Source organism: Sceloporus occidentalis, unplaced genomic scaffold (assembly GCF_023333645.1).
Source record: "Sceloporus occidentalis isolate IW3139 unplaced genomic scaffold, rSceOcc1.0.p SCAF_126, whole genome shotgun sequence".
Classification (NCBI taxonomy): Eukaryota; Metazoa; Chordata; class Lepidosauria; order Squamata; family Phrynosomatidae; genus Sceloporus; species Sceloporus occidentalis.
In genome coordinates, this window is record NW_028317106.1 from 2201977 (window position 1) to 2224620 (window position 22644).

The window sequence follows — 22644 nt, forward strand, 5'->3', positions numbered from 1 at the left end:
TCCCAGCGGGCTGTACAGAGGTGAAAATCTGTCGGCTCGCTGAGCCGTCCATCCCGGGCGGTTTTATCCTGCATTAACACAGAGATCAGAGCGAAAGAGTGACAGCTTTACGAGTGCGAGGTTCCGTGCTCATTATTTCTCAATGAATCCCATGTGCTCCCCTCGGCTCGCTCTGAACATTAGGCATTTGCTGTGAAAGAATATTCACTGGTGAAAAATGCCGTCCCTGACAACGAGGCAAGATGTTTCTGATTTACAGAGCCTGGCGACGTGTGCGTACATATGTATAACGTGTTATGGGCAATGGTGTGAAATCAGCCTTTCTATACCATGAATGGAGCGTTTCCTGTTTAAAAAAAAATAATTAGAAACAAGACACTTTATGAAAAATAAAATAGAGACCACCGAAGCTACTAATGACCATTTATTTATCATGAATTCCACCTAAAACAGCCACTTTACAGCCTCATTATGTGCTGGTACCTGAAGTAGACGTGGAGCATGAGTGGAGTGTGAGCCGTGGAGTGCTTGACATTACCCTGGCCCAATGGCTCACTTGGCAGTACCCTCTAAATACTTTCCTCTAAAGTTCCGGGTTCCAAATTTCAGTGTCTGGTGACACTTTCTGGATCCGGTCTCTTCGTAGTTATGTGCCGACAGCATTTGAATTGTAGATGGAATGGTAAAAATGAAGCGGTCGGATGAAGCGTTCCATCGGTGTCCATGGTGACTGCACCGCATTAAGCATTCTGCACTAAAAGTGCTTGGATATCGTGGACATAGGCAGGCCACCGAAGGAATGAAATGTGTAACACGGAAGAATCTTTCTTAAGCGGGGTTACTTAGGGGCGAGGTGAAAACCTGTCCACCCAAAAACCCATGTCTGACCCTTCTGGAACAAAACACGCTACGCAGTCTCGAGTCTCCCGCTTTTAACCACTCGGTTCTCCTCCCTTTGGAAAGCAGAGAGGAGGTGGAACGTGGTGTCTTCCAGTGATTCTCTCGTGGTACTTTACGTGGGAGGTTTCTTTTTATGTTTCGAAGGCCCTTGACGTGCCAGGAGGACTCTCCCGTTCTGCCAGGTTCCGTCAGGCTCTCATCAAAGGCTCGGTGACTGAGACGAGAGGTTCCATGCCGAGCTGGGTTCCGTTGACCATCCTAAATCATATCCCCGGCATATTTAGCGCTCTGTCAGCACTCGCCGGCTGTGGAAAATAAGATGGGTATGTGACCTTGCCCCGTCGGCACGGCAATTGAATAAAAGCATGAAGAGAGAAAATGAATTGATTTAGTAAAACGATTATATATAAATCCATTAAAGTAATTAAAAACTAAATATTGACTTCCATAGCTTTATGACAAGTTCAGAACCTTTACTTGGGTTACGGAGGTCTGTAGAAGGTGGAAGATATACATAGGGGGGCAGATGCAGACAGGATAGGCATCTTTGACCCACAGAGCTTACAATCTACATTAAGGAAGTCCATGTGCACATGGAAGCAATGGGACTTTAATCATTGACCGTAGGCACGAGAAGCCTACCATTATAAACAATTTTAATGATATCATTGCTGGCAAGGATGAGCGTCCCCTGGACTGTCCTCCACAAAGTTGCCCCGTTGCTCCAGATGCATAATTGAGAGTTACGGAATAATTACAAGGACAAGGCATAAAGGTTTAGCATTTTCCTCCTAACACCCTCGCAGGGTCTCCTTGACGGGAAAATGCACATGAAGTGTCCATTCCATTTACATGTCATTGTTAGGTGTTACCGACGAGAGCTCAGCTGTGTGCTATGGGGAATTTTGAGTGCCTTTTCCCCCCTTTATTTTTTTCCCTCTTTCCCATCGGAGCTGAGGGAAAAACTGAGACCCAGAACACTTTCACAAAATATGTGGGAGGTAAATTATTTCACCCCTCGATGAATATATATCGGTAACCATAGACCATTCGCAAGACAAATACATTTGCAGCAAGAAATCCCTGGTCTTTTTTCCTCCCGACATTGTGTAGAGCTATGATATTGGCTGATTTTTCCATATGGAAGAGTAGAGATCATTTGCTCCAAACCAAGAACATAAATATCATTTTTAAACCCTTCGAAAAAAAAATAAATCCTGGAGGAGTGGAGGAACGGACAGATGTCGGGTTAGGGTGATTTCAGCTCATTTGGATCCCTTTTATGAAGTGGAGACGCAAACACAAGTCTTCTGGCAATTACAATGATTAAAACCTTCCATCTTGAAATGTATCATCATTTTTACCAATTATATGTTTGTGCACCTGGTAGGCACCCCGCCGTCCGATTACACACAACCAGACCATAAATCAGCTTCATGCCGACATGACCCAAAGAAATAACACTCTGGCCGATCCTTTTTTTGTTGCTGTAAGTGTATGTAATTAAAGGGACAGTCTAGTCTAAGAAAAAAGCAATGAACTTACCTTCAGGAGAAGCTGCGGCTCCAAAGCCCACCTTATTGTCTGATGTTTTGCTCCATGGATTGAAGTGGCAGACATGTGCTCCCATCGACGTCCGTGGAAGCGATCGCCGAGCCAGTCGTGGAGGTGACTGATGGTATATTACATGTCATCTCCTGCATGACCAGTTCCTAGGGGGCGGGGAAAAGGGCAAATTCTCATGCATTTACAGCAGGGGCCACACTTAAAATTAAAGGGACCACTTCGTCGCCATATGCATTGAAGTGCATATGATGGCCGGAGTGTCCCTTTAACCTATATACACAGTGTATACTGGATGCATTTGCATTACCCAGAATCCTTTTCTGTTGTGTCCCAACTATAATTCATAGATTACGTGATGGCGTAATGGATCATTTGCTAGAATCCTAGACTTCCGTGATCTCCATCGTACTTTGCGCAAACAAATACCGTCTGGGCTTTTTACCCAGAACCTGTCGGCGCCGCGTCCCTGCTGGATTCTTTATAAACACATGGGTACATGGCGTCAATACCCAAAAAAAACAGCCCCAATGCTTTTTGGGAGAATTACGTGGCATTTTTTTTCTCTTGTATTAGTTTATGAAATTATTATTTTTTTTTTCCCCTTCTCAAAAGATTCTACAATGAAAGTGATTCCGGGGGAATTGGACGTTTTTAGTCTCGGAGGTCACTGGAAGGTGACTGAGAATATTTTCCTCTGGCTTGGAGATGATGATGAGAAGAAGCGGAGTCTTAGGTGTTTTCCATTGGCCAGAGCTAGCTGAACGTTGCCCCCCCCCATTCTAATTCCATCCACTAATTCCAAATGGTCAATATTATTGGGATTGTTATCGCCATGACCGCCAGGCTATGCTGTGTGTATGACCTCTTTGACAATTCCTGCCCCAAAAACGCTAACGTGATGCGGTTTACAGGATCTGCCCACGGTGGAGGACAAAGAACCTGTAATCTAGAACCGAAGTATCCACAACTGAAATGTATTGACTCAACTGGCATACGTTTGTGCAGGACCACTTGGTTTGGAGCTTTTAGAAGGTACTTTGACATCCTTGCATACCTTCCAATGTTTTAAACAACCAACGAGGGACCCTTATATTTTGGGTGTTGAGGCTGGTGGCTTGGTAAGAGGGCTTTTCTAGGACTTCATTTTGAACCCAACCTCTTCTCCAAGAAATAAGTGATTCACAGCAGGAAAAATAAAGGGTTAAACAGATTTGATTGGAGATCAGAGAGTTTGTGGGGTTTCACAGCCAGCAAGCCTTGGCATCTAAATGGTGAATTTGGCCTATACCTCGTTGTCCGAGACACTCCATGCAATCCTACTACTATTTAAAGTTGACCGATCCATCAGGTTTCCAGCAGATAATGAAACCGAGTCGTTAAATTATATTAGTTAAAACACGAGCCCGTAAACCTGGTGACTTGCAGGGGGATTCGGAAAGCAGAGAAAGGCCAGAGAGCCCTTACAGAGTTGTGGCGCGTGCCAAAAGATTAGTGTTACAGATCGTATGAAAAGGAGTCACTGGGGTAGGATTTTTATGAGAGTTTTTATGGCTCCATTTCCAGTAGACAGCTCAAGCCAGACGAGAGGCAGATAAGAGTCTTTCTTTCCCTCTTTTTTCTCCCCTTTTAACAAGAGAAAACAGCCTCCACATTTAATAGCAGATCAGGCTTGTTACATTATTAGCAGACATTTACAAGGAGAGAAGATTAACCTCTTTCTAAAGCTTCAGTCCCACTGTTGGATTTCCAGTGCTCTCAAACCTCAGACGTTCCTCTTCCGATTTCCAGCGGCCGACTGTTACAAGCAGCTAGTTCCTCTGTAACCTTAAGGGTTAATACAGGATATATGGATATAATATGTTTATGAAGATTTGTTTCTTAATCATGTTCGAGAGAGGAATTAACGTGTCGAAGTGGGACATCGCCTTTGTCTTTTCTCCGTGTCTCAGGTCGCGATATTCCAGCATCTCGACTGGTATAAACTCAATTTCCAGTGCGTTAACTCCCTTGGGTTTATTTGGGGTTCTTGAAGAGTTTAACTTCGCACACAAGAGTCCTCGAGGAGAGAGGTTGTCTGCAGGAGATCTGTGTTTGCCATTAGTAACACTTGTTGTCTTCATCTTACATCGTAGAGATGTCCAGACCACTACCGGCAATCCGTCTTTCATGACCCCTTATCTCCTGTATACGGATTGAGGCTTCTGACGGCTCTACATCTGAGCACGTGAAGGGCCAAGAGGGTAAAGAAATTAACCCATTATAATCCAGCAAGTGCCTTGAGGATCCTCTCAACATGACTCTCCACGGTTTTGGGATTAGAGAGACCTTGGTGAGATTGTCCTCTGAAAAGGTCCAAGTTAACACATAAAACGGTATATAATGAATGCACCTTGGGTGAATTCGTATAAATAATATATATATATACAGCCCCAGGAAGATACCACACAACTTTACCAGCCACCAAAATTCCAGGATGGAGAAGACCCTGATGTGTCCAGTTTGTTGCGTATCAGGAAAACGTCTGAAACATTTTTAAAATAAATAACCCAAAAATTACTCAACATAGTCACATATTATTCTTTCTTGAATAAACCTTACCTTTCCCTGCTACTTGCGTTAGTTACTTGCGGCATCTATCTATCTAACTTGCCGGTGGGGCCGGGTTGTCGTAACGAAGACCTTTTTTATTTTATTTTTTTGCCCCGTTTCAATCGGCGCGGTGCCCACACCGTATAACTTTATTCGGCACGGCTCAGGTTGGGAACAGATGGTGTTATTGTAAGTCAGGCTTGATTTTTTTCTTCTCTTTTTAATTACCTTCGTTATGCACCTGTATTCCTGGTGTACAAATATTTTTGTTGAATGTGTAAGCGTGTGTGAATGCCCGTTAGGGATTCTTTTTGGGTGTATGTCATCTGAGTAAAGAAATACGTTTTGACCCCTTCTGCCGCAGGGGGACCAGGTGTTCCCGTTTTTAGTGTGACAATCTCCCGATTGAGCCTTATTTCCCCTGGTTTTTATTTGAGCCCTAAAAGCTAAGTCTAAAAGTAAATTATATTTTAAAAGGTCTTTTGAGTTAAACGCAATGATTTGCCCTTTTCACCGCCGTCATAAAAATCACCATTTTTTTTTTTTGTTCTTAAAAATAACATCATTGATAATAAATGTGTTCTAAAATAATCTATTTGGAAAAGTAAGCTTTATGTTATATTTCTCTATCTACTTTCTTTATGATGGATACAATGTATAAACTTGTTGGAATCATATGGATTGGATTGGGGAGAGGGTTAGGACTGGCCATAGTTTTTGACTAAGGTCCCCATATGCTCCTCCTCTTGGCTATGCCAAAGCATATGGCGGCAGTGAAATAATCTTATGACATCATCAACTGTATGATGATATGCCAGGACTTTGTGACGGTCACTCCTGTGAATCATTTTCCACCGGCAGTCTGAGTGCTATAACCGTGTACGTATCTCACAGAGACCAATATGGTTCCACAGACTGTCTCTGTTGATCACGTGGGACCAGAGATCCCAAAGAGATCACTTCTGAGAAGCCAAAGGTGTGCGGTCCCGCGTTCTGCCCTCGGAAAGTGAGCCCATGACACAGGATAGAATGGACTCGCGTTCCACCTCCTCCCTCTTGTTTCCGAACCCTTTGTTCCGGTGCCAGATTGAGTAACTTCCTTGGTTGACGGTCAAACGCAACAAATTCATTGAGGCACATCTGACACACCAACAAGCCTTGCAGTGAGTCAAAATAAACTTCCATCTGTGTGCTGGGTACGTCCAGCAACAGAAATTGGCTTTGGACGGGGATCTGCGCATGCTGTACTTTTTATTACAGCTTTGTTTTGTTTCTGATACATTCTTCCATTTTTCCAGTCCAACGGGTCAAAACGGTACCTGCTCCCCGCTCCCGCGGCAAAACACAGCCAACGCGGGTATTAACTTCTTGACTGCCAGAAGGGCCATTTCATACAAACCTACTTTTTTGGATGGCGTCCCTAGAATTCTTAAATCCCTTTCATGTTTTAACCTCCCTACTCGCACTGGAAGTCTGGAAATGTATCCACCATCCTTAAAAAGACTGCTCAGGGGGTTAATTGCTCTTTAAATGTGCGATCAGATCTGCAGATGCTACAGGGTTAATCGGATCCCCGCCAGCATTGTTTAGCGTTGTCATGTCAAAAAAATCACACACCTTTCTCTCTCTCTTTCTGCCTAGTGGGGGTATTTAAGTGCGTCCTTAGCAGTGTCAGAGCGATCCTTCTGAAGCATGAATACTCGGAGCGATAGCGGCGGCGGCGTTTGACGCGGCAGAATCCAGGTCCGTGTGTAGAACAAGCTTTCCCTGCCTGCCTTACAGCCTCTTATCTGCTCTGCTCGCACATGCTTTCAATTACACGACCTGTCATCCACAGCCAGATAACCGCAAGAGGACGGCCCAAATATTCTCCTTCGAGAAAGAGCCCTCGCCTGCGTAGTATTATTGGGTCTTCTGACCACATCTGGAAGGAAGAGGATTCCAGCAACATTAAAGAGTAGTATTTGCGTTGGCACGGCGACACGGTGGTATATGCCAACTGGTAATAGCTCTTGGACGCCCTTAAATTCTCCCTGAACGATTCCCTCCAGAAATCATTCAATTAAACGTGGCCCAAGTTTAACCCCCCGTCAACCGAGGCCAGCCGTTGATGTCAGCGGAATCCTCACTCCGAGCGGTTAAATTATCTGTTTTGGTTCTGAAGTCATCTGCTAAAAATGCAAAAATTTCCAGGCTTTCAGGTTCACCAGATTGGGAAAATATTTTCAGTTATTTGTCACAATGTTCCGTGAATAGAGTTGGCCAAAATCTTTAATTAAACATACTGAAGCTCCTCGATTCTACAAGCGGAGCCAGGCAGCTTTGAATGTTGCCGAGGTTCAAAGTCGGTTCAACGATCCCACAGAGTTTTCTGAGTTTATTCCTAAACCGATATTCATCAAATTAAAAACCCAAAACTGTACTCGGCTGCGTCTTTTTGGCGAACTCGCCCGCCGAATCTGATATTATCTTCTCTGAGTGTCACGACTGAACGGTATTTGCAATTAAAGTTTGCCCACAGAACCTGCTGACAAATCGGCTCTATTCGGCCCCTCTAGTCGTATTTATACCTCCTAATGGATGAAGCCGACGCCATCTCTAAAAAGAACTAGAGAAGGTCATTTATCTATTGGGTAAAATAAATCTATTTTTTTCCTCTTTTTGTTTATTTTTTTTTTTTTTCCTTCCGTTTTCTGTTGGTCGATGAATAATCTCCAAAATGTTTTTTTGTGGATATCAATTGTCCTTTAAGGCCTCGAACCCCAGTAAATAATTGCGTGTGTATAAGATTAACCTTGTACTTGAAGACCGTGTTGAAATAGTTAAATTTCTTTTAAAGAAGCAGTGCATAATTAGGCGACTGCTGTAGTACAGGCAAATATTTTCATTTGATGGATCCTGAACTTGCTTATGAATAATAATTAATTCCCAGTTCAGAAAGGAAAACAGTTAACGATAATATATATGAGTTTTTGCGTGTAATTTATTGCATATGTTGGCACCGGGATAATACCGCGGTATTTGTAGCGGTGTCGCGCTGTGCTCTGGGAGTGTTAGTTTGGTGGTCTTGGCGTGAGTCCATAGAATACACTTGGCGTGTGACACATTCGGAGTCGGCAGGCCACGCTTACCCTTAATTGAGTCTTGGGGAGTTCCTAAGGAGTTCTGCCTTCACCTGTTTAATGGGGTATTGTGAGTATTTGAAGGTTAGACCTCTCGTGGTGGGAATGGTGGGATGTCCAACTCAAGCTTTGGTAGACCACAGAGAAGATAATTTGTGAGGATGCTGAGTTTTTGCCAGATGAAAAAGTCCTCCTTTAGGAATGACTGGCTACACCGACACTTTATGTAATGTGCTACTTATGGAGTGGGATAGTCCAGGTCTTAAGGCCATTGCTTGCCCAAGCGGGGACATCTTCAGCCCATGGTCTTAGTTTAGGACAAGCTATGTTTTTTTTTTTTTCTTCAGAAAATAACAACACTCTTATTCACTGTGATCCCGTCTTTTTTCATCACTTTTTTTGCATCTACGTTTTAGATGATAAAGCTGTAATTGGTCTACAATGCCAGGTGATTAGTTTAGGTTTTTGGAATAATTTTGGCGCCCATAAATTGATTTTCGTTTTTAGGAGAGGAAAGTTTTCTGAAAATCTTTATTTTTTTTCTTTTTTCTCTTGCTCCTTCTTTTTTTTTTTTTTTGCACACTTTATATCATAATTTCAGAGTTTGACAGAGAAATCCGCCAGAGGATATGTCAGAGTACACGGACGTAGCTCGATTCCTTTAGGGGACAAACAGAAGGGTTTACAAAGACGGAATTATAACAAGCAGGGATCAGATCGCTTAACCCTGTAAGTGCATGAAGGCTTCCTTTACACACCCCAAAGTCAAAGGGTTAACCTATTGAATCTAATCATGGATAGCGTTATTTATCTATATATATACATATGTATATATAATGTGTGTATATGTAGATATTATGTGTATGGTATAGTGGCACATTTTGTTACTTTGTTACATTTTATATCAAACAAAATGAAATTTTCTTTGGCAGGTAGAAGAAAGCTTTGTTTATTTTAAACATTTGGGAAATAAATGGAGCAAAGTTGTATTTCTGTTAATTCAGAGGACACGGTATCAGTCACCCTGTCTTCGGGCTGCATTATCAGCACATTGTGTTACTTTCTGTTCTAAGGATTAAGACGTAGCCGTCCACGACGTTGACCTTGAAGTCTCTTAAAGGTTTCATTTTCAGGGTTGGTATCATGTTCTTCGGTCCATAATGGACCAAGCTTTACTGCCCCAAATACACAACTTCTGCCTCAGTTCCAACATGTGATCCTGAAGAAGGCATATAGTCCCACAGGTTCTCCATAGCTTGTAGGCACCTGATGTGATGCTGATTAGCAGCCTATCATATTTATTAAGATGCTATTTGGAACTCTTCAAAGTTCCATTAAGTTCTTAAACTTATTGAAGGCTCCAGAATGATTGTTTTCTTGTCGGAAACAATGTTGGTTGGGTCTCGTATCTTACAACAATTTAAACCCAATGCAAGCTTTGAAATGAAACAGTGTAGCTCTGGAGACGTGTCTTCTCAACCCACCTAAATATCGAGGAGAGGGGTTGTGGAATCAAAGCCGTCTAATTGCGTTCGTGTTCCCGCCTACGTCTTATTTCATTTTCAAAGGACATCTTATTTATGCCAAACGTTTGTTGAAACATATTATCTCTCGCAGGCGTCCGAACTGAGAACAGATATGTCCATCCTCCCCCGCCGCATCCCAGAGGAGATCGTCCTCCTTTTCATCCCCTTGGAGTTCATTTAATCAACACTGTAATATCTCTTTTTTTGTTTCTTGTTTAAGTTTAAAGTAGGGTAGGGCTTGCATGCGTTGGTCTAACAGTGTATTTTTTCCATCTGTAAATATATCTATGAAGATATGTTCAAGGTTTTCTACTGCCATGTGGTATTTTGTGTGTGGATATGGGGGTAAAGGTTGAACTGTTAAATGTTCTTCTAATTTGAGTTTAGAAGTTGTAGACAAGGTCTTTCATGTGATCTCATGATCAGTAGTCTATAGGGGCACGGTGTGATACAGATTTTGGGTTCCCTCTTTGGATATCTCTCTGAATTAACGCAGCCTTGGGTATCTAGATCACTTTAGCTCATCTAGTTGACCTTCAACATGATGTTCCTCTGTGATGACTTCTCCTGACTCGACCTTTTTAATTTTTTTTTTAAGTTTACTTTGTATTTTCTTACTCCTGGCTTCCAGAATAGTTATTGAACCTTTCCGACTAGCCTCGGATCTTCATTTTGTGGTATCGTCTAGCTGTTGTGTGCTGCTAGAAAAGCTAAAGCTTTATACCTGAGGCCAGCTAAGCTTCATAGGAGACAAACTTCCATACGTTCCAGTAATATCTCTGCTCCAATGTAGGTCCAAAAATAGTGAAGTTTGTCGTATAAATAATCTGTTGCATTATTGATATCTCTGTTTTTCAAAGGTTTAAGTTAAATGATCACACATCGATACTATATATATATTATCATACTAAGTGAAAGCATACTGAGGAATGTTTGGGCTTAGAGAAGTGTCTTAAAGTTTTGTTAGACCTTTGCAAATCAAGGGTTAAAACGCAAGATCTAAGCTGCTGATATTTTTAGTGCTGTGTTGAGTCGAGGGAAATATTTAGGAGATGAGACGTTTTCAGCCCGAAGGGACTTCTGCACATCTATAGACGTAAGACGGAAAATGCTCAGAGCTTGATACAGGATCCAGGCATGGCAGCCTCTCCCCGATACCATGGATAAAAATACAATGGCTTATAGAATGTTTAGGTAATCGGTTAACTCCTTAGCTAGAACATGTACTCAGCCCGTGGCCGTCCAGCGGGTTCCTGAGCATTATTCACGTGTGACACCGACTACACTTGGGAATCTCCAAGCAGGACCTTCTTTGGGCCTTGTGAGGTCCAGCATCTCCTGCCACTTGCATGCCTTCTAGTGTCGGAGCAGAAGGTCACTCGCTTGTCACGTACTAATTACCCCCTTTGGTTATGCCGCCTCCGTGTAGCGCGTTCTCGACTGACATTGCATCGTTTGGGTTAAAAACAAGACATGGCTTCCATCCCAAAGCACAGCCGAATATTCTGGAAAACCAGTGATTTATTTAGATTGCGTTTCAGTAATCCTCTCATGATTTGAAACGATACATCTCGGAGTCTGGGGGTTAACCTCTGATCCCCTCAATGAAAAGTTCCCTGGCTTATATGTGGGAGAATTCCGACCCATGTTGGTTGGGTTTTAAGGGTTAGGTTCCCAAGATGCGATCCTGGAATCACGTGAACCGCTTGGCATACACAGTATGGATACAATGTTATTAACATGTCATTTCCACATTATCTGTGCCGTTAACCCCTATCGCCGAGGCTGAGCCGCTTCGGCCATAAATACGGGGATACCTTTATATACAGAATTGTGGGAGAGTTTACAATATTGGGTTTTCATTTTTAAACTTCAAAATTCCAGAAAGTATGAGATTTAGGTGTTGGGAACGTTCTAAGGTCTGTCTAAATTCAAATTTCAATTTTTTTGCTTTACAGAAATTATCGACGATCTCGCCAACCTGGTGGAAAACACTGACGTGAAAGTTCGCAGGCAAACGCGGAACGTAAAACTGGTAGATAAGAAATCCAGCTCTTGCGGTAAGTTGTCCACGTTTTGCCCATATGTGAAGAATCCGTTGATTTATGGCAGTGTATAAAGTACCTGCCCGGTTATCCTGCGATTGAAATCTGTGGTTGATTAAAGCTTTGACCATTTCCAGAAGTCAGGGAGAGCGAGGAGTGTTTCATACATAACTCTATGGATTGATTATAGCCCGGTGGAGCGGCGAGAGAGAGAGGTGGGATGGACACATTTAAAAAACATAAAGGGATTTAATAAAGTACAGGAGGGGAGTTTATTTCAAAAGAGGGGATGGAAGCCAGAATCTAACACAAGAGGGTCAGAGGCTGAGAGAGTGGTAGATAAGTGGAACAACCTCCCAGCAGAAGTGGTAGTGGCTAATCCAGGGAGGGTATTTAAACATGGATAGACATACGGCTCCTGACTGATTACGATCGGAGTCTTTACAGCAGGTAAAGGGGGCAGAATAGCCGGACAGGGCCAATCCGCCGGCAGATTTTTGTGAACAATTTATGGTAAATCATGAATTTAAGATGGAATTTTGGTTTCGGTTGATCAGCGCCCAAAGTGCCGTAATCTGCAGCCCATTTCAATGTCTTCCTGACTATATAACCTACCCAAACATGTTTCATGTCCCGTGATTTTGAAATGTACCCTGTTTAACCCATTTAATGCCGGTGGGTCTAGCAGAGCCCGACGAGCGTCTAATCCAGCACCAGCAGCTCTTCCTCCTTTCCATCTTCTCTTTATATACATATATAATATACACACACATATATATATATATATATATCATTTCATTCATACAGTCAGGTTGCCAGGTGTTTGAAAACCTGCCAAAAATCAATAGGCGTTCTCCCCCCTCCCCGACCCTGCTTAGACCACCCCTCCCCCCCATCTTTCTCTTTGAATCCAAGGACCATTTTTCTCATACTTTCAATATGAAAATCATACTCTTGGCTAAAAGGGGTCTTATTAACCCTATCCAGTAAATAACAAAACCTTATAAATCAGTGGGTGTGAATGTGTTTAATCTGAAAGTCAGAAAGGCATTATTCAGGGGGCCAACAATCTTTTACTTGTAAGATTGGGGGCTGGATAGAGTTATAGAGATCTGTATAAGGCAGCGGGACGCTTTCTTGTGTCCGTTTGTCCTGGCACTCGTCCAGCCCTCGTTATAATATCCTTCGTTATCATTGTTTAGTTGTAGATGTTGGTAGAGGAGTGATTGTTTTTGGAACGTGTGATCCAAGCCGGGTCACTGTGCCATAGATAGATATATATATATAGACAGATATATAGAGACCCCCTTTATAGTCTCATGGCGGTTACTTTGCTGTCCTGGTAATTATCTCACAGAATCGTTATATTTGTTCACAATAACCGTTAATGACTCCCAAGTCCTGGCATCTGCAGAATCATCTAACGGAGTGCAGGAAGGGGGCAGTTTCAGTACACTATTGCCCGAAAAAACCTCAGATGATCGCCAGAGAACCGGGCGTCTAAAACTAGAACGAACTAGTGATAAAGTCCGTTTATGCACTTCTTCGGCACTGTCTGTGACCCCGTGTCTCCTACCCACGGAAAGACTAGAAGGATCTCCGATCTATGGAATACTGCCCATTATCGAACAAACATTTATTTATTCTTTAATTGGGTCTTACAGCTTTCGTTCCAGGTTGATGCTTTCTTTTGAAACATTTGCTGCGATCGGGGCAAGCGTTGAGGAATCTTAAACCTGTCTATGCTCCTGCGGGCCGCAGAGGGATTAAATAAAAAAAAAAAAAGAAGGAAGCCCAAAGTTTTGTAGAGAAAGGCCAGCTCCTTATGACCCTGGAGTGGACGGGGTGACAGATAACTAAGTGGATTAAGAGCCCAATTTGTTTAGTTGCCTTTGATGCGGAGAAGATCAAGGCCACCTCTCCCAATTCGAGATCAAGGTCAGAGGCGAGGGTGGTGATTTTTAAACACCAAAAACGAACCAGGCGTCCCACAATGCTATTGTGATTGGTCTCCATGGGTGGGCACTTGGCTGGGGACACTGGGGGTATTAGGATTCAACGGACTGAGAGAACGTTTCTTAGGGAACCGCTGGGATTCATCCCAAGAGAGATGACAAACGGGGGACAAGTCAGGCAGCGAAGGAAAACATAAGGGTCAGATAGTTCTGTCTGGTCTGATCATGGGAACATTAAACTCTGAGTTTGCTTAATCCCCGAGTTACAAGACTCCGGTTTTCATGGATGACTTTTCTTTGTTACTTTCAGGCAGCAAAGTGGGGCATGGAAGCCTTTGCTGGGCGCTTCGACTTTCCCTCATGTCCTAAAAATTAGACTAACCCCGGACTAACCAGTGACATCTTGACTGTATGGGGGGGCCGAATGGGGCCGATCCGCCGTCGGGGTACAAGTTTTAAACAGACGATGTACTAAACAGTGGGATTCCATGCCATTCTTCAAACGGCTTTGGACGGTCAAAGACAGAATTTCAATCTCAGAAGTTGCTTGAGCCAAAGATTCCCGTAATTAGTTTCTACTAAATGTAATGTATTTGTAATAATAACGTATCAAGAGATTGATATAAATATGTTACTAATGGAACACAATACGGCGTAGAGAATACACGTGTTTGTGAAATCCTAGCGTTTAGACTACGGCCTGGTTTTCATCTAATACTAATAATATTTTGCCTCAATGTTAACCTCATAATGTTAAGATTTTTGAGACTCTGGGAAATAATAATACGCAGTTGGCATACTTAGTATGTGAAAAGAGCCTCGCTTTATCCAACCGTTGTGTATTTCCGCAAGTTTGTAGGTATTAGCACTTAATTTAAGGTTCTCTGTACCAACCCGTGTTCAGAAAAACGGTAAAATATATATATTTCGACGATCCAAAGATTTAAAAGAAAATCAGGCCGGTCATTTCCTGTTACGAGTGTTTGTTGGGTCAGAAACACAATTCCAGTTTTGCTCTGCTCGCATTGCCGGGGGGAGTTTTACACGTAATAAAAAGAGTGATTTTTCCTTCGTATTTCACGTCACATTTTGGGTCACAGCTGGACAACACGAGATTAAAACCCATGTCACATCACGATTTAGGACACGAGTTCACAAAGGGGTTTCATCGCTAAACTGTGAGTTTTTAAACGGATATAAACATTTCAACTCACCGACGTCACTACTCATCGAGAAACTCGCCAAGGGATAAAGTCAGTGAACTAAAATATTCAACTCAACCGAAAACCCATACTTTAATGCAAAAACCCAAAAGATACAAAAAAGGAAGCACTCCCTAACAAGTATATACATTTAGATTTGGGGGTTAATGGATAAACCCATTAGTGAGTTCTTGGACCCATCCAACTAAGAGAGATGTTGAGACCAGACTAAACGGCTATTTAATGCCTCAGGTGGACCTTTGAGAATAACTTAAACATTAACTTAAATCCGACGCTACGCCTGGACATTGTGAGAACGTTTTGGGAAGGCATGAGGTCCGACACTCACAACCTTGAAGCTATGACTATAGCTGGTGCCATGAACGGTAACTCTGCTGTGAGAAGTCGTAAGATCTATGGGATAGACATACGGCTCCTGAATCTAAGACGAGACTAGACGGGGACCGACCGGTTCTGCTCTTCTGGCAGATTCTACTGACTGGCCACGCGGCAGCCATATTGAATTCTGCTCTTTAACTAAAACGAAGTATTCCGGTTTCTGTGACTCCATCCATCTGGCAGCGTACAGGTTAACCTCCGGCTCTTATAACAAGTTGCAGCTTCTTCTTCCACCAAGCGGTTCATAAATCTGGACTTTCTGCGTTTTTTAGCTGCCTTTTGCAACTTTTTTACTTGCTAATGCCCAGAAGCCTGACTTCAAACCTTTCAAAAAGTTGGCCGTTCTCGCAGAGGCCGGCACTTCTCGAAAGATAATTTGCTTTCTAAATAATGCTGGGATTTATTTGAAAGAAATCGGGATGGCATCATGGCGTTCGTAGTGTCTGGATATGGGCTTAACCGTAATATCTGGGCACTTCTACTTCGGCTCCGCGGACCAGGGGTTGAAACGTTGTCAACTCTGGAATCGGTTCAAAGCGAGTTTGTAATATCTCTGCCGCGTCAGGAGCTCAGCCGCAGGTGGGTAACTCTCCGGGGCAGGAAGCATCTGAGTGAGTGCTGGCAAAAGAAGGTGGGGGAATACGACACAAGATTATGGAGCTTTTGATGAGTCTTTCTGGAGGCAATATTAAGGAGCTCCTAAGAAGGCTTAGGAAGTTCTAATGGCGTTTATTGGGCAATACAAAAACAATTTCAAGGATGGTTGCTGGAAAACAGATTACTAGAGAAGGCTGTAGATAAAGGAGATGTTCTAGGCTGAGTTCCTGGACCTATTAGTGGTGGATAAGGAAGGGTTATTACTCTAGCAGGGGTAATATGGTCCTTTGAGGTGCTCTAGAGGGTCAACAGTGGATATAAGTGCAGATGGATTACCAAGGGGTGCTTCCCCGATGGAGGTTTAGATGTTTCTGCCCCGAGCCCTAGACCATCAGGACATACAAAGCAGGGGCAGGGTACCAGCTAGGGACTCCAGGACTCTTCTTACCCCGTAGCCGGTTACTGATAAGGGGATGTTTGTGTTAAGTAAGAGTAATTATAGGGCGCAAATTAAACAAATTATGCCTTCATGGTCCATTAATAACAAAGGCAGTGATATCGACGGAATATTGCCGCCATCTCTTACTTCGTGGATATTGTCGGATGCTGTATAAAGCACCGTGACCTGTGTTGGTGGCTTTCGCGAGGCTTGTTGTAGCGAAGACAAAGATAAATAATGGTCTCCTTCTGTTTTGCCCACCATCCCCTGAACTCACCCCCCCTCCCCGTTAAAGTGTCTCACACCAGCTTTATTTGCCTAATAAACCAAGTCTTCAATGCCCCGGGGAAATGCCTCCATTTTTCTTCCAAAGACGCCTAGTAACGACCAAACAGAGAGCCGGCAGCCTGCGCCAAAGGCACAACAAGGAGAGGAGCCGGGGGATATCGGCCTTCATTCCACGTCCCGCTGCCCCTGACAGCAGGGAGCCTTTATTTGAAGATCCCAGAAACTCGAGTCGCTGGCCCATTGTCTTCCCATCCGAAAAAAAACCCCAACCAAGGGATATTAATGTATTCCAGAGATCAGCCATTCCGCTCCCCACTCCGGTTAACCTCACCCCTCTCTCGCTTTTCATAGACTTTATTTGCAGAGCTGAGGGTGGGGGGTATAAATGAGAATTAGTGTGCGATGAATGCTATGGGGGGGCAATACATCACCCAGGAGACAGAGAACAAGCTCTCCCTATTCCAGGCGGTTTATACCCCACTGGTTTCATGTGTAGAAGCCTCCAAAGGTTTCGTGTACACCCTTTCACTGCTGTAAAAGGTCACCGCTTCGGGAAGTCTCCCGCCGGGCGCGTGAAAATGGACGGCATAACGCAGGGCAAGTGAGCTTGCAATCAGCCGACCATCTTTCACTCACTCCGTAGTTTGTATATGTTTGATTCTTAGTAAGATAGCTCATGCTTTTTATAAAGTTATATTTTTTTGCCGCAACATATACACCATTCTGGAACTTCCTTATTCCTTTTATTAGCTGCTGCCCCAAGACGCACCAATTAAAGCTCTCTTTCGGTGCAATTTTTGTACATTTTTGAAAACCTATTCAGATGTTAAACCACCCCCATCATCCTCAGCCAGTGTTGTTGTTATGAGACTTATTGTCTCACACTGTAGCTTTCACCAGTTTCCACCTGAAGCGTCTGCCACCGAATGCCGTATTAACAACTGCCAGAGAGATTACACAACATTTATACGAATCGCCTTATTTATCAAATCGACCATTCCGTGGTCTCTTCTATTTCATTTCTTCCAGGACTTTCTTAGAATGCGGCTATAAACGCAGGAATCCATCACTATCGATCTGTATGTTGGAGCGATATCCTCGTCGGCGTGAGATAGACAGATGGCGTGGTTGGAGTTGCCATTAATCTATCTCGTTATCCGGGTCATAGAATGTGGGCACTTGCCGCCGCTCTCTGGTCCTCTGTGCCGCTCGCGCACGTATTAATGACTCGGTTTGGCTGAAGAGTTCTCGAGCGGGTTGGCCTCATGGGGAAATTTAGCCGAAGATGTAGAGACCTCCTTTGGGATTGAAGACGCGCACAAGAAGCCTCATTGTTTTCGTCTCGGCTCGAGAGTCCTTCAAACCCCATTCTGTTGCGAGTGCAGAGCTGTGCGTAGTAACGATCATTTATCGAGATGGATCTGAGACTTTTCGAGAGCGCTCAGCGGCGGGGAGAGGGGAAGCTTCTCCGTACCCGAACCCTCCAACAATGTGAACCTCTGTTCTCTTTCCTAAGGCCAAAGCATGCAGAGCCACAGGATGGCGCAAGGCCACCATTAGCGGGAGGCAGTTGTATGGGGCCTGTGGAGGACCCCCATGGTCCCACATTGAATATCGGTAGGGACTTGTTACATGGCGGTCAGGAAGCATGGTACATAGAGGCTTAAGGGAAAGAGGGGGTTGGCTTTTTTTAACAGAGGGTACCTTAAGGCATTAACACGATAGGCTCAGACAGGTAGTGGCCCCCGGGCCCCAAATTAATAATGGACCTTTAAAAATGTTCTGATAGCGGCCCTTCAACTCTATTTCACCTTATAGGAATGAGTTCAGATTTTTCTCTGAAATAAAGGGCATGAAAACGTTTGAAACCATGTAAACCCATCTTCCGAGCCTTCTTTGTGACCCTTTTGCATTGAACTCCATCATGATAAATCGCTTGGTTGGAGAGTATCGGTGCCGTATTAATGGCGGTGACTCCTGGATATTACAGCCCACCCCCCCTCCGCAGTTGTGAGCGTAGAGTTTAGTTAATCGCGACCTCAACGTCTAATTAACCAGGAGGCTCCCACATCAATTATCCGACGCGATTGTCTCAATATTTCCAGCGAGCCCGCGGAGGAGAGAAAAACCTCTGGGCAATTTACTGCGTCCACCATATATAACCCCCCCCCACTGAAAATAATCTTTTTTTTTTTTTCTTTTTGCGCTTAATATTTTGTGTGGAATTTGAAAATTGCCGCAGGGTCTGACAGTGATATGTTTGAGTTGGACAAGAAAGGAAAATTAAAGCAATTTCCTAAAAGAAAGATGTGTGAATATATACATGTAGATTTTTTTCAAGCAATTTTAGAAAGAAAAATCATGCACAGCTGGAGGGTACTGCTTAATTTTACCCCCAACCCCCCTTAAATTCCTCTTACCTCCCCCACTAACTGCTCCCTCCTCACCCCCCCCCCCGTCAGATTGTCTAGCTGTCATCCATATTTGCTTGGCAAGGTTTAACCCCCTTATCCTCTAGCAAAAAAAATTGCCCCATAATTGTCAGCTCTTCTTGCATCTTAACCCTTTGATGTCCAGAAGAACCTGGAAAACAGACACAAGTTAAGTAACGCAAAACACTTTTTTATCACGAGGCAGGCTCTCGGGAGTTGAGTGAGCGTAACTGTGAATCAAGTCCACTCAACGGCCTACACTCAGTCCAGTCAATTTCCAGTCACATCTGTTGGCCGTTGAGTTGGCCGTTGAGTGAAAGGTTTAGTGGACTTGTTGAAGATGAGTTTGAAAATGGGCTCCAACTTGACAACTTATGATGAGGTAAGCCAACCAGCTACCCCATTAAACTCAACCCCCATCTTCTCTGACCAACACGACCACTGGCTTGCGTGATTCTCTCGATTGTCAGACACGATGATCAACTCAACTGCAGTCAAGTTGAATAAGATGGTGGCTGGATCCGGCTCGGCCGACACGTCTGACTCCGTTCAGCAATAACAGATTCATTGTCACTCAACGAGTTTGTTTTTGACTCGTCAGACTTGTGTTCAGGATGGACAACGCGGATAATATTGGAAGCCATCGCACTTGCAGCCAAGATATGGGTTGTTCCAACGCTCTACAGCGATAGATCATTTCAGCCCATGGACTGCAGGGAGTATATAACGCTCTGGTAGAATTTTATTGGTTTTATCAAGAGTTATTATTATTATCTTTTATTGATGTAGCGCCAACAATCTACGCAGCGCTTAATGCAATCCATATATTCAAGGGGTACGAGTTGAATGTAATGGTTGCTTCTAGTTGCCGTTGAGCGGGAGTAGAATGTGAGCTCTTGGGAAGAGGTTCTGAAGCCCTCTGCTTGGATAACTTTATATTTCTAGACATGTTCTCTCTTTTTTTTATTATCATGTAGACTTTTGACTGATTAAACGCTTTTTAGCATCTCATTGACATGGAAATTTAGAACAAGGACTGATATTGTGGATTAACGGGGGGGGGGGATAAAATGTTACTAAAAGATATTTGATTTTCTTTGCTTTTCTGGCAATACAAAGAGCCCCCGACCCCCTCCATCCCACCCCAGCCTGTAATGAATGTATGAATGTCTCCAAAGATGCCGTTTTCAAGTATACTTTTCCCAGGATCTTATCTCATAAGGTGGCTGAGCGTGAGACCCGTCCGTCTCCCCCCAGTCTCTTCTTCTTATAATGCTCAGTCTGTCTTCTCCGCAGTTAACCCTCTCCCTACCTCTCCAGCCCGTAGGCCGTCAACTTTAAGGGCAAACCTTGGGGCTTCTGCGGTAGAGAAGGGGTTAATACAAGTTAACCAGACCTCCCACCTTTAACGCCGGGACGGTCTGTGGTTTCATATCTCCTGTAATATCAGTACACTTACAAACCGCTCAGCTCTGGGGGGATAGATTTAAAGCCTCTTAGCCCCGGTGTAAGTGTGCATGATAGCCCCGTCTACTCCACTCACAGCCTCGCTGAAGGTGAAACGAAATCCAGACCTCTGTGGTTTTCCCGTGAATCTGAACGCAGTGCTTACAATTCAAGCGGCAAACCGGGATTCCTTTATATTTATATATCTTGCGGCTTGAACCCACTTTGAGTACAAGCAGTTTAACGCAGGCTGATAAATCTAAATATGCCTGCCCCGGCCCAGTAAATGGCCTCTACACATGGACGGGATTGGGTTATGGGGTTGTTCGCCCCGCTTAGTATAATATCTGCATGTATATTTTTGCAGATTACACAACATTCCGTGACAGATACTGTTACAGATATGTGCGTTGCCACCTTTGCGGCCCTGCTCTTCCATTGATCCACTACTCCTGGGTTCCATCAACACACATTCGTCCATTATTTGTGGGCCCTCAGGAGCCGCGAGGAATGCCGCTGTCTGCCGTAACACTTATCTTGGCTCTGTGCGTTTTTATTGAGCGTCTCGCGGGGTCATTAATCCATCGCGTGTGTCACTGACACACCGCATTCCCTTCGCATTGCTGCGCCTTTACGGTGCCAGAGCCCCGATCCAAAAGCAGAGGAATGTCAGCGCTTAAAGCGTGGTTCGCAACCCAGAGCGCGTAGCAGGATGGGACTTGGGGAAAAATATTGGAAGTAACACTTACCTCATATCCTTCTCACCACTAGATGCCACGTTTAACCCCTGCTGTGCCCTCGGAGTCCGCCTGTGCTATCGCCGGCACGGCTCAAAGGGGAATCCTGGAGTTGGATGGGTAGATTAACTCTTTCATGGCCACTACTTTAGTAGCCAGTAGCGTCTTTATAAGCCATGGTGGTAGTAATGGAGAGAAGGTATAGGTATTGGCTCTGTGGCCATACAGGTGTTGGACGGCAGGGAACAGGTGTGTAGATTACAATGAAGGCGCGTGCCGGCCCTGTGGAGGGATTAGGGGTTACTACCTTCCTATTACCTTATCCCACCTAGACCGGCCCAGGCAATATATCCTAACGTCCACCATTTGGGTATGTCGTGCCATATTTGAAGTCTCTGCATTCCCTTTCTCCCCTCGTACTCCCAGCTTAGGCCCTCTCCGAGTATCTGTCTGGGATGTACGAATAAACTGGCTATGATGTCAAGCTCTTGGGGGGGGGGGGCAAAGAGGATTCCAACAAAGCTTTCACTTGGGGTACCAGCGGCCCTTGGGCTGGCCGCATTTTGGTCATTTTCTTGCACCTGTTCACATCCATTTCTGCAGACTCTTCCCCACTAGCTCTACCCCGTCCACATGATACGTGTCACGTTCTACGTAATTACAATGACGTGTTCCAGAACTTTCAATCATCCTTGGAGCGGCTACCATGTGTACATCAAATAGCATCGATTTAAATGGACCCACATCACCAAAATATGGGTATCACGTGTTTTTTTTAAACGTTGGGCACTGGAGCAGGTGGCAGTCCATCAACGATAACATCATTAACTATTTCGCTGGGGGCCATAAACATCGACAAAAAAACCCATTTCACCAACAATCATGTCCTCCCCAATTAAAACCCTATTAGCGTAGCCCCCTAATTAGAACCATATTCCCCGGACTCTTTTAGAGAGACAGCCCCGAGTGTTTTTTTCACGGTAAATCAGGGCGTTCCGGCGCTGGAAGCAGAAGACTCGTTCCCTTCTGCTGTTCCTACACAAGGGAGTTGTCAGAATTAGACATATTTATGACGCCCTTATTTTTCTTCCCCCACTTTTTCTCCTTCACACGGCACTCGAATAAATGCCAGAAGCCAAGACAGGTTCTCAGCCGCACAAAGAGCGGGGCAGCTCGCAGTACAAATACCACAAGGCCAAAAAGACAAGACTCTGAATCTCGCAGTGACAGCCGACAATTACCCCCTTTGTGCTGCGATGAGAAAGTCCTTGTGCGGCTCAACATCTCATCCTGAAACTTTTCCCCTCCGCACTGATGGTGAATTGTTGCCTGGCTGGGATTCCCCAGGAAGCCTAGGGTTAAATTTACCAAGAACCGAGTTAAATGCAATTTGATTAACCT

General features: G+C 44.1%; 1 protein-coding gene across 1 annotated transcript in view; it reads left to right on the top strand.

Annotated features, from left to right (window-relative positions):
• LOC149281952 (syntaxin-8-like) overlaps positions 1 to 19619 on the top strand; it is a 44326-nt gene extending 24707 nt beyond the window's left edge. The window contains exons 7-8 of the mRNA XM_089498845.1: positions 11662 to 11763; positions 19531 to 19619. Coding sequence (XP_089354971.1) covers positions 11662 to 11763; positions 19531 to 19619 — 191 coding nt within the window. The remainder of the gene's footprint in view (positions 1 to 11661; positions 11764 to 19530) is intronic.
• Positions 19620 to 22644: the final 3025 nt, after the last annotated feature.